The 13,060-nt window shown below is 42.8% G+C and overlaps 2 protein-coding genes across 2 annotated transcripts in view; one reads left to right on the top strand and one right to left on the bottom strand.

Moving 5' to 3' along the window:
• LOC111955631 (uncharacterized) overlaps nt 1-1,976 on the top strand; it is a 33,763-nt gene extending 31,787 nt beyond the window's left edge. The window contains exons 6-9 of the mRNA XM_023975850.3: nt 191-300; nt 396-499; nt 741-816; nt 1,192-1,976. Of these exons, the coding sequence (XP_023831618.2) occupies nt 191-300; nt 396-499; nt 741-816; nt 1,192-1,647 (746 nt within the window). The 3' untranslated portion in view covers nt 1,648-1,976. The remainder of the gene's footprint in view (nt 1-190; nt 301-395; nt 500-740; nt 817-1,191) is intronic.
• A 5,810-nt stretch (nt 1,977-7,786) lies between these two features.
• oxnad1 (oxidoreductase NAD-binding domain containing 1) overlaps nt 7,787-13,060 on the bottom strand; it is a 17,888-nt gene continuing 12,614 nt past the window's right edge. Inside the window, exons 6-8 of the mRNA XM_070436446.1 lie at nt 12,467-12,712; nt 11,518-11,626; nt 7,787-11,241 (exon numbers count right to left, since the gene is read on the bottom strand). Of these exons, the coding sequence (XP_070292547.1) occupies nt 11,084-11,241; nt 11,518-11,626; nt 12,467-12,712 (513 nt within the window). The 3' untranslated portion in view covers nt 7,787-11,083. The remainder of the gene's footprint in view (nt 11,242-11,517; nt 11,627-12,466; nt 12,713-13,060) is intronic.

Here is a 13,060-nt window from a genome sequence, read left to right as displayed (position 1 = left end):
AAAGCTTATCCATGTTCCTTCACCCTTGATGCATGGAAGTACATCAAAGCTTACCCATGTTCCTTCACCCTTGATGCATGGAAGTACATCAAAGCCAAGAACGGATCAACTCTATCTTTTCCAAATCTGTGGAAGAGATTCAACTGTAACAGAAGAAGTTGTTGAGTTTCTATCTCTCTCTCTCTTTCAGACAGCGGGGTCTCCTCCGTGGACAGTGTGTTCATCTTTCAGAGCTCCTCAGAAGAAACCCCACCCACTTCATACGACGCCATTGTGGTGGAGCAGTGGACCATTGTCGATGTGAGTGTGTGCGCGTGCGTGTAAATGTGTGCGTGTGTGTGCACCCGAGCGACCATTGTCGACGTGTGTGTGACACTGTTTTTTCTCCCTTCCAGGGTGTAGTGGTAAGGACAGACTACATACCCTTGCTCCAGTCTRTGGCTCCCTATGGATGGAGACTGACGTGTGTGCTGCCTACTCCCATCGTTAAGACCAACAGGTGCTGTCCCAACCCACCAGTCAGGAGCACTAGCCTAGCACAGACTAATAGTTACAGTATTTCTATAAACCATACTAAACATTGGAACACTGCACATCATTTGGAACAAAATTACATTTCACATTTTCTTTCACACTATAAGATACAGTATAGGACTCAGAAGTTCTAATATCAAGTTCCAAGATGTGAAGCCAGTAGTGATGTGATGTACATTACGTTAATAGCACTGTTCTCTCCTTAGTGATGGCAGTTTGTCCACAAAGCAGATCCTCTTCCTCCAGAGACCTGCCTTGCAACGCAACAGGAAAGATTTCAAGGTTCCTCACTTTTTTGTTCCTCTAGTTCTCTGTCTGTCTTTCTCTCTCCATCACTCACTCTTTCCTTGTACCTTACACAATGCTGTGTCACAGTTGGTGTCATTAAAAAGTCATACTTCTAAATGTAGCTGTAGATAACCCAGCTGATATAGGCCTACTCTGGTTCTGTTAACACTCAGGGGGAGAGTTTTATGTTCTAAAAATAGTAATTTCTTAGTACATTACAGTCAAAAAGATAACTTTCTTCAGTCAATTCTTTGCTGTTAACTGTCCAAGAGAGGCATCACAGAGATTGTTGTAGTCATTTGTCAGGTGTCTGAAGAGAGAGAGTTTATAGAAAGAAAAAAACATATCCTTAAAATGTCTATCTTTCAGAAGTTGAACCTCAGGGGTCGGAACAAGCCGAAGAAAAACTCTGCTGGAGAAATGCTAGAGAAGAAAGAGGAGAGAAAGGACACATCCCCAGTGATGGAGAGAGGGATGGATGGACAGAAAAGGAACATGGAAGAGGAGGAGAGAGAGGCGAGAAGGAATTGTGAGAACAAAAGATATGAGAAAGGGAGAACCGTAGACAGAGAAGGAATCAAGAGAGAAGAGGAGAGAGAGTGCGAGACAGAATTTCAAGAAGACTTCACCCAGGGTACAGAGGGTGGGGCCACAGACCTCAACCAGGAAGTAGAGCGGGGGAATGGCAAAGCCCTATTGGCCAGACATGAGAAGGCCGTTAGGTTTGCAGATCAATTTGTCAATCAGAAGAATGATGAAGAGAAATCAGAGGAGAAGATCACACAGCAGCTGAGTGAGAGAGCGCTGTTTTCTGGAGTATGTTAATTAGATATAATTAAATATAAAGCGCCTGAGTAGGAGTGCTGATCTAATGAATAAGCGYGGAACTGATCCTAGATCAGCACTCCTACTCTGAGATGTGTTCTGAATAACGTTACAGGCCCTGACCTGGATTCAAATAGTATTTGTAAGATTGCTTGATTGAGCTTGCATGGTGCCTTGCCTGGAGGGAACCAATGGAAAAGTACCACAAGTGCAAACCCAGCCCACCTGACACTCTAGGCACGCTCAGCAAGTTGTAATATTTCAAACAGCCTACTATTTTAACCCTGGAATGGAAATAATAAATATAAAGAATGACAGAATAGGATGAAGCACTAGTAGCTCATCGATTGAAACCAAGGCACTTAACAGAATGGTGGTTAAGTTATATTCCTGGTACTGTATCAAACCTGGAGTCGTATACAGTATATACTGTATATATATATATATATCGTTAAACGAGTCGTTAAAACACATTTTTCAACTACTCCACAAATGTATTGTTAACAAACTATAGTTTTGGCAAGTCGGTTAAGACATCTACTTTGTGCATGACACAAGTCATTTTTCCAACAATTGTTTACAGACAGATTATTTAACTTATAATTCACTGTATCACAATTCCAGTGGGTCAGAAGTTTACAAATACTAAGTTGACTGTGCCTTTAAACAGCTTGGAAAATTCCAGAAAATGATGTCATGGCTTTAGAAGCTTCTGATAGGCTAATTGACATCATTTGAGTCAATAGGAGCTGTACCTGTGGATGTATTTCAAGGCCTACCTTCAAACTCAGTGCCTCTGCTTGACATCATGGGAAAATCAAAAGAAAGCACACAAGACATCAAAAAAAAATGGTAGACTCCACAAGTCTGGTTCATCCTTGGAGCAATTTCCAAACGCCTGAAGGTACCCGTTCATCTGTACAAACAATAGCAGCGAAGTATAACACACATGGGACCACACAGCCGTCATACCGCTCAGGAAGGAGACGCGTTCTGTCTCCTAGAGATGAACGTACTTTGGTGCGAAAAGTACAACAGCAAGCGACGTGTGAAGATGCGAGGAACACGGTACAAAATATCTATATCCACAGTAAAACAATTCCTATATTGACATACCCTGAAAGGCCGCTCAGCAAGGAAGAAGCCACTGCTCCAGAACGGCATAGAAAAGCCAGACTACGGTTTGCAACTGCACAGGGGGACAAAGATCATACTTTGGAGAAATGTCCTCTGGTCTGATGAAACAAAAATAGAACTGTTTGGCCATAATGACCATCGTTGTGTTTGGATGATAAAGGGGATGCTTGCAAGCCAAGAACACCATCACACCGTGAAGCACAGGGGTGGCAGCATCATGTTGTGGGGTGCTTTACTGCAGGAGGACTGGTGCACTTCAGAAAATAGATGGCATCATGTGAGGGAAAATTATTGGATATTGAAGCCACATCTCAAGACATCAGTCGGAAGTTAAAGCTTGGTGCAATGGTCTTCCAAAATGACACAAAGCATACTTCCAAAGTTGTGGCAAAACGACTTAAGGACACAAAAGTCAAGGTATTGGAGTGGCCACACAAAGCCCTGACCTCAATCCTTAGAAAATGTGTGTGCAGAACTGAAAAAGCGTGTGCGAGCAAAGAGGCCTACAAACCTGACTCAGTTAACACCAGCTCTGTCAGTAGGAAGGGACAAAATTCCAGCAACTTATTGTGGGAAGCTTGTGGAAGGCTACCCGAAACGTTTGACCCAATTAAACAATTTAAAGCAATGCTACAAAATACTAATTGAGTGTATGTAAACTTCTGACCCACTGGGAATGTGATGAAATAAATAAAATGAAATAAATCATTCTCTCTACTATTATTCTGACATTTCACATTCTTAAAATAAAGTGGTGATCCTAACTGAACTAAGACAGGGAATTTTTACTAAGATTAAATGTCAGGAATTGTGAAAAACTGAGTTTAAATGTATTTGGCTAAGGTGTATGTAAACTTCTCGACTTCACTGTATATATATGTGCACATAGTATAGATATATAGATATATATATCTACTACCGGTCAAAAGTTTAAGATGCCTACTCATTCAAGGGTTTTTCTTTATTTTTACTATTTTCTACATTGTACAGTCGTGGCAAAAGTTTTGAGAATGACACAAATATTAATTTTCAAACAAGTCTGCTGCCTCAGTTTGTATGATGCCAATTTGCATATACTCCAGAATGTTATGAAGAGTGATCAGATGAATTGCAATTAATTGCAAAGTCCCTCTTTGCCATGCAATGAACTGAAACCCAAAAAACATTTCCACGCATTTCAGCCCTGCCACAAAAGGACCAGCTGACATATGTCAGTGATTCTCTCGTTAACACAGGTGTGAGTGTTGACGAGGACAAGTCTGAAGATCACTCTGTCATGCTGACTGAGTACGAATAACAGACTGGAAGCTTCAAAAGGAGGGTGGTGCTTGGAATCATTGTTCTTCCTTTGTCAATCATGGTTACCTGCAAGGAAACACATGCCGTCATCATTGCTTTGCACAAAAAGGGCTTCACAGGCAAGGATATTCTGCCAGTAGATTGCACCTAAATCAACCATTTATCGTATCATCAAGAACTTCAAGGAGAGCGGTTCAATTGTTATGAAGAAGGCTTCAGGGCGCCCAAGAAAGTCCAGCAAGCCCAGGACCGTCTCCTAAAGTTGATTCAGCTGCGGGATCGGGGCACCACCAGTAACGAGCTTGCTCAGGAATGGCAGCAGGCAGGTGTGAGTGCATCTGCATGCACAGTGAGGTGAAGACTTTTAGAATGGCCCGGTGTCAAGAAGGGCAGCAAAGAAGTCACTTATCTCCAGCAAAAACATCAGGGAGACAGCTGATATTCTGCAAAGGTACAGGATTGGACTGCTGAGGACTGGGGTAGAGTCATTTTCTCTGATGAATCCCTTTCCGATTGTTTGGGGCATCCAGAAAAAAGCTGTCAAGAAGACAAGGTGAGTGCTACCATCAGTCCTGTGTCATGCCAACAGTAAAGCATCCTGAGACCATTCATGTGTGGGTTGCTTCTCAGCCAAGGGAGTGGGCTCACTCACAATTTTGCCTAAGAACACAGCCATGAATAATGAATGGTACAACACATTCTCCAAGAGCAACTTCTCCCAACCATCCAGGAACAGTTTGGTGACGAACAATGCCTTTTCCAGCATGATGGAGCACTTGCCATAAGGCAAAAGTGATAACTAAGTGGCTGGGGAACAAAACATCAATATTTTGGGTTCATGCGCGAAACTCCCCAGACCTTAATCCCATTGAGAACTTGTGGTCAATCCTCAAGAGGCGGGTGGACAAACAAAACCCACAAATTCTGACAAACTCCAAGCATTGATTATGCAAGAATGGGCTGCCATCAGTCGGATGTGGCCAGAAGTTAATTGACAGCATGCCAGGGCAGATTGCAGAGGTCTTGAAAAAGAAGGGTCAACACTGCAAATATTGACTCTTTGCATCAACTTCATGTAATTGTCCATAAAAGCCTTTGACACTTAGAAATGCTTGTAATTATACTTAGTATTCCATTGTAACATCTGACAAAATATCTAAAGACACTGAATCAGCAAACTTTGTGTAAATTAATAAGTGTCATTCTCAAAACTTTTGGCCACGACTGTAGAATAATAGTGAAGACATCAAAACTATGAAATACACAGATGGAATCAGGTAGTAACCACAAAAGTGTTAAACAAATCAAAATATATATTTTATATTTGAGATTCAATAGCCACCCTTTCCCTTGATGACAGATTTGCACACTCTTGGCATTCTCTCAACCAGCTTCACCTGGAATGCTTTACCAACGTCTTTTGAAGGAGTTCCCACATATGCTGAGCACTTGTTGGCTGCTTTTTCTTCACTCTGCGATCCAACTCATCCCAAACCATCTCAATTTGGTTGAGGTTGGGGGATTGTGGAGGCCAGGTCATCTGATGCAGCACTCCATCACTCCATCACTCTCCTTGTTGGTAAAATAGCCCTTACACAGCCCGGAGGTGTGTTGGGTCATTGTCCTGTGGAAAAAAATGGATACGCCATCCCATCTGGTTTGCGCTTAGTGGAACTACCAGTCTCAACATCAAGAGTGAAGAGGTGACTCTAGGATGCTGGCCTTCTAGGCAGAGTTGCAAAGAAAAAGCCATATCTCAGACTGACCAATAAAAAMAAAAGATTAAGATGGGCAAAAGAAGACAGACACAGGACAGAGGAACTCTGCCTAGAAGGCCAGCATCCCAGAGTCGCCTCTTCACTGTTGACGTTGAGACTGGGGTTTTGCGGGTACTATTTAGTGAAGCTGCTAGTTGAGGACTTGTGAGGCCTCTGTTTCTCAAACTAGACACTCTAATGTACTTGTCCTCTTGTTCAGTTGTGCACCAAGGCCTCCCACTCCTCTTTCTATTCTTTTTAGAGCCAGTTTGCGCTGTTCTGTYAAGGGAGTAGTGCACAGCGTTGTACAAGATCTTCTGTTTCTTGGCAATTTCTCYCATGGAATAGCCTTRATTTCTCAGAACAAGAATAGACTGACGAGTTTCAGAAGAAAGTTGTGTTTCTGGCCATTTTGAGCCTGTAATCGAACTCACAAATGCTGATGCTCCAGATACTCAACCAGTCTAAAGGCCAGTTTTATTGCTTCTTTAATCAAAACAACAGTTTTCAGCTGTGCTAACATAATTGTAAAAGTGTTTTCTAATGATCAATTAGCCTTTTAAAATTATAAACTTGGATTAGCTAACACAACGTGCCATTGGAACACAAGAGTGATGGTTGCTGATAATGGGCCTCTGTACATCTATGAAGATATTCCATAAAAAATCTACCGTTTCCAGCTACAATAGTCATTTACAACATTGACAATGTCTACACTGTATTTCTGATCAATTTGATGTTATTTGAATGGACCAAAAATGTGTTTTTCTTTCAAAACCAAGGACATTTCTAAGTGACCCCAAACTTTTGAACGGTAGTGTATATATATGGATTTGTGTATATTCATATGGACTGCTGCCAACGTGTAACGGCTTCAATCTTCCTTCAAGGCACACATTTCACCTTCTGGCCTCAGATGTTGTCGTTTGGAGTAGGGTGAAGTGGCCCCTAGATGCTGATCTTGGGTCAGTTTTTGCATTTCCCCCACAAATGGTCAAGGTTAGGATTGAGGGAGGGTCCTAGATCTGTACCTAAGGGAAACTTCACCCTGGAGTGTTGTAATGTACTCGCCTAGTAGGCATTATTTGCAATTTTAAACTGGGTGGTTTGAACCCTGAATTCTAAATGGCTGAAAGGCAGGGTATATCAGACCGTATACCACGGGTACGACAAAACATTTCGTTTTACTGCTCTAATTACGTTGGTAACCAGTTTATAATAGCAATAAGGCTCTTCCGGGGTTTGTGATATATGGCCTATATACCACGGCTAAGGGCTGTGTCCAAGCACTCCGCGTTGCGTCATGCTTAAGAACAGCCCTTAGCCGTGGTATATTGGCCATACACCACACCTCCTCGGGCCTTATTGCCTAAATATGTGGAGATGCTTTTGTACAGTTGTGCATCTGCTTTGGGCCAATGAGAATACGCCGATAATGTAGGTCAGAGCCTTAATTGCCAAGGTAACATCAATCATACCACTGTTTATAGATCTATTTGACATGTATCATAGAATACTGTACATTTAAGGAGATTCTCTCCACCTTTATCTAACCCATTTAAAGTCAAGGACAATGGCCCTGTGTGAATACTGAAAAATGTATCCTCCCTTCACTTATCATGATTGCACTTAACCCTAATTGCTCCTGTAAGTCGCTCTGGATAAGAGCGTATGCTAAACGATTCAAATGTAAATGTAACGATTGGATAGGTGTCACTGTATAGCTTTCCCCAATCATGTTGTTAGGTCAGTGATTATACTTTACAGAAGGCATTTATGGAATACTTGTACAGCACCATAGTCCCCTTCCTGTTGTTTGAGTGATGTGGTAAACAAGCCTGGCACCCTATTCCCTATGTAGTGCACTATATAGGGAATAGGGTGCCATTTGAGACATATTCTTTATTACAGACAAACAGAAGGAATAAACTGTTCTCAAAACAATATACTGACTTCGTTTTCTTTTATTTCAACTCTTAATTCTGTTTAAACCCCTCAGTCTTCTCACATCTGAGGAGCAAAACAAAACGATTTCAGCGGACATGGACCACCAGGAGGTTATATTACAGTGCACCATGACAGATCCCCTCTGCCTCTGTATATGCAAACTCATTTGTGAGAGGTGTGTGTGCGATTTCAGGCCTGGATGAGTGTGTGATGATTGGAAGAAGTTGTGATGTGTGTGTAAGTGAGAGGAAGAGAGAGATGGGATGAGGGGACACTTGCCAGGATGTGTGTGATAGATGTGTTAAGGTCTGCATAGTTTWAAAAAACTTTCTATAAATACACTCGCTGGTGTGATTTTCTCTCTAGCCCCTTTATATCTGGTGCTAACGAAGTGTGCTGAGCGTGTCTACATTCTCATTGAACCCCCTTGATCAGATAAAGAAACCACATTTTAATGCAAGGTGTAACCAGGGCTATAAATATACCTTTTTTGAAAAGGGGCATCAAAGATTAGAACCTGGGACCTTCTGGTCCCTATCCCCAGTGTCTAGTCCATTGCGCCAGTAGGGGGAGAGCACCACACTTGTTTTTCTCACATATTTGAAGATCTTCAGCAAGACACTAAAATGTGATTAGTTACGTTGTGTAGGGTTGGAAAACAAGTCGCATTGGGATTTAAATTGACAACCTTGCTGTTCAAAACCCGTGTTTACTGCCCTCCATCCACCTCTGAAAGGGTTTCTTTTATTTGACTCCATCCACTGAGCTGTCATCTAACCCATCAAATCATCCCCAACTATCTAATCACTATCAGTTATTAGAATCATTTAAACTTCAAAAAATGTGGCCACAATCAGAATGTGGAAAAGATCAGGACACAGGTATCATGTTAGCACCAGGTATAAACAGGGGTTCTGCTGTGTGGTTAGGTCTAGCCTGGCTGACGCGAGCCACGTGACTACAGTCAGAAAGACTTTGAGAGCTGGTGTTAGCCAGACTAGGCTCGGTCTTGTTTGAAAAACATTCCTTTATAAATTATTTCTAATGCACGAAAAAAAGACTATCAGATAATTATACTGTACAGAATTGCACATACACATTATTTCCTCAAACTATATCCACTGAATAAAATTATTTATTTTCATAATCAGAAAACAGTTGAGAACGTTTCTCCACTGGGCAATGTGCACCATCAAGAAACGTTTATATATATTTTATACTGCACTTCACACGGGTCAGAGGTCAAAATCAGTCAGGCTCAGTGCAATGAGCCTTGTACAACTTATGTTCATTGCATTTGATGAACACCTGAGTCAAGTGAATATTCATGGTAAAGATGCGTTCATTTGTTCAAGTTGTACCCAAGTCAAGCCAGTTGTTCAAGTTGTACCCAAGTCAAGCCAGTTGTTCAAGTTGTACCCAAGTCAAGCCAGTTGTTCAAGTTAGTACCTGGTAGAGACTTGGGCTGTTATTGTGACCGTATTACCGCCACACCAGTGGTCACAAGTCATTACCGCAGTCAAATTCAACATGACTGTTTAGTCACGTAACAAGGCTTCTCCAAGCTCTGATGCTCATTAGTAGCCTACCAAACTTGCTAACCACTAGGTTAGCGCTCTATTGTCCCTCTAATCACTGACATCAATGCAAATGTATTGGAAAATGTAATCAAACTTKATGAGAGCCCATGAGCTCATGTTGCTCAACATTTCTATAGGCTATGCAATTTCTGAGAAGAAATAGTTGATGGCCTCTATTAAAAAGAGGATCCAATCAGCTTTCTATGGGCTAGGCCTACTATATTTACTTATTATATTAAGCACATCGCTTCTCTTTACAACAGAAGTATATCCTACCTGGCTGGCATGAAAATGAACCACYGGAAAAGCGTCCTCCATTTGCTATTTAAGTGCATGGATGACATTTAGTTTATGTAAAGARAAGATTAAATCAAGAATAGTCTGATGGGTGACAATTTTAGCCTATCACTTGTGAATGACTCCAAGCTTGTGTGCAGTAAGGCAAGAAACAGCGCATGCCTCCCCCTCCACAGAACAGCGCAAACTGGCTCTAACCAGAATAGAAAGAGGAGTGGGAGGCCCCGGGGCACAACTGAGCAAGAAGTTGCAAAGTAAAAGCCATATCTGAGACTGGCCAATAAAAATAAAATATTAAGATGYGCAAAAGAACACAGACACTGGACAGATTAACTCTGCCTAGAAGGCCAGCATCCCAGAGTCGCCTCTTCACTGTTGACGTTGAGACGGGTGTTTTGCGGGTACTATTTAATGAAGCTGCCAGTTGAGGACTTGTGAGGCGTCTGTTTCTCAAACTACACATTCTAATGTACTTGTCCTCTTGCTCAGTTGTGCACCGGGGCCTCCCCCTCCTCTTTCTATTCTTTTTAGAGCCAGTTTGCGCTGTTCTGTGAAGGGAGTAGTACACAGCGTTGTTCGAGATCTTCAGTTTCTTCGCAATTTCTCGCATGGAATAGCCTTCATTTCTCAGAACAAGAATAGACTGACGAGTTTCAGAAGAAAGGGCTTTGTTTCTGTCCATTTTGAGCCTGTAATCGAACRRACAAATGCTGATGCTCCAGATACTCAACTAGTCTAAAGAAGGCCAGTTTTARTGCTTCTCTAATCAGYACAACAGTTTTCAGCTGTGCTAACATAATTGCAAAAGGGTTTTCTAATGATCAATTAGCCTTTTAAAATGATACACTTGGATTAGTTAACACAACGTCCCATTGGATCACAGGAGTGATGGTCGCTGATAATGGGCCTCTATAAGCCTGTGTAGATATTCCATAAAAAAATATGCAGTTTTCAGCACAATAGTCATTTACAACATTAATGTCTACACTGCATTTCTGATCAAGTTGATGTTATTTTAAATGGACAAAAAAATGTGCTTTCTTTCAAAAACAAGGACATTTCTAAGTGACCCCAAACTTTTGAAAGGTAGGGTAGATGTTCCAACGGTCAGCATCAGGGGCTTGTAGGCTATGAGTGGAAGCCAGGAGATGCTAAATGTGTTTGTTAATTAACGGTCAGTTATACACGACAATCACCGGCTGACCTTCACAGCCCTAGTATAGACGCATGTTCAGGTGAAGTTAAATAAATAAAATGATGTGTGCAGCTCCGGACAAATATGGTCCAACAGTCCTTGACATGTTGCCATGGTAACGTGGGCTGGTGCTTGGTCTGATCTCCTAGGCACTGGAGGAGAGAGCAGGGATAGTTAGGCCGGGGTTAGATGATGATGATGAAGAGGTCTGTCTCTAGTACACACTACCACCACTTCTCAAACAGTATCCTTTCCTGGGATAGGCCTAGGCTGAGTAGGGTCTCAACCATGCTCTCTATCATGGGTGGAGGGCCACACAGGTAACACAGAGTGGTGTTAGGGTCGACGTGGCGACGCAACCCCTCCTCTGACAGCCTCCCACCTGGGGAAGATCAATTCAACATTTATTAGAAGTGCCATTTCAATTTAGAAAAAGACATAAACATCCATTAAAAAGTAGCTAAAAACACTTTCATACCAGTACTACCATTCTGGGACTAGCATCCATTTAAATTAATTGAGAATGTATCCGTTTTGCAACCAATGGAAGCATATCCAGTTCAAATATAGATAATTTCAAAGCCAAAGTATACCAACCCACTGTAGATTCTATCAGTAAACATTTGTGGTTGTGTTAAGGTCATTCTGTGGTACTTACGGTTCATGTGCGGTTGGAGTTCCTGGTCGATGTCTGCCGTCTGTGCGGTGATGTGGAAGTCACAGGAGAATTTCTCTGGGAATTCCTTACACACATTTATGATGCTTTTCTGAGAGCAGAGCAGGGACGGGAAGAACAAGTATTGGTCTCATTCCTACACACACAGGCCATTTCTCAATTAGATGTGTTCAACTCCTGCGTCTTCTTCTCCGTTCTCCCTCACCTCCTTTTGAAAACGGTGAAAGTTAATCGAGGCAAGGCGGCGAGGAGAGGGAATGTGGACGAAAATACGCTGTATGAAATGAGACTCCTTCTCCACTCACGCGTCATCAGGAAAATTACGTTTACAGGGGTGGATCCCAAATTAAAATGTGTGAAGTGATTCAAACAAGACATTATAGATAAAACAGTAAGTAGAATATTGTTTTTAAACGTGCATGCTTTTCTCCTCCGACAAAACAAAAGCTGATTCAAAGGGGGTGTGGCAGATTTTAAAACTCTTCCGCAAAGGACTCTGGTATCCTCGATGAAAGGAGGCTATAGAGGAAGGGAGGACAATTCTGTTCGACCGACTAATGAATTGACATCTCCTCAACCACTTATCGGTTTCCGGATCACGGAGGAGAAAGGGTGTAACGGTACCCCTTGTATATTGTCTCGCTATTGGTATTTTACTGCTGCTCTTAACTACTTGTTACTTTTATTTCTTATCGTTTAAAAAAAAAAACTGCATTGTTGGTTAGGGGCTCGTAAGTAAGCATTTCACTGTAAGGTCTACAAAACCTGTTGTATTCGGCGCATGTGACTAATAAAATTTGATTTGAAGTACAGGCTTTTGCCCAAGTGAGAAAAGACCATACATCCGATACAAATATATATACACTGATACAAATACTTGCAACCACACACACGTCCTCTCTCTCACACACACACACACACACACACACACCTTGAAGAGCAGCTCCTGTGTGTTCTTGGCACTGTAGCAGAGGTGGGTGGAGCCTATGTGGTAGCACCTCCCTGCGTTAGTGGGGTTCTGTCGTAGCAGGTCAGCGGCGTGAAGCAGGATGGAGTATAAAGGGTTAATGCCCACGCCCCCCGCCACCAACAACAGGTCAACACAGGGGTCAGAGGGCAGGGGGTCAAAGAAAAAGTTACCACCCACACGCATCGCTACATGGGAGTCCATGGTGCACTGTAGGAGGGAGAGGAAGAGAGAGAAGAGAGAGTGGGGGCGGGAGCAGAGGGAGGGAGGGCGAGAGCAGAGAGAGGGAGGGCGAGAGCAGAGAGAGGGAGGGCGAGAGCAGAGAGAGGGAGGGCGAGAGCAGAGCGATGAGAGGGCGAGAGCAGAGAGAAGAGAGGAGCGAGAGAGCGGAGGAGAGAGAGAGAGAGGAGGCGAGAGAGGGAGGGCGAGAGAGGGAGGGCGAGAGAGGGAGGGCGAGAGAGGAGGGCGAGAGAGGGAGGGCGAGAGAGGGAGGGCGAGAGAGGGAGGGCGAGAGAGGGAGGGGGAGAGGGAGAGAGCAGGGAGGGAAGAAAGCGAGAG

This window comes from Salvelinus sp. IW2-2015, linkage group LG31, assembly GCF_002910315.2.
Source record: "Salvelinus sp. IW2-2015 linkage group LG31, ASM291031v2, whole genome shotgun sequence".
Taxonomy (NCBI): domain Eukaryota; kingdom Metazoa; phylum Chordata; class Actinopteri; order Salmoniformes; family Salmonidae; genus Salvelinus; species Salvelinus sp. IW2-2015.
Note: the sequence above shows the minus strand (reverse complement) of the source record. Positions and strands in the feature narration are given on the sequence as shown.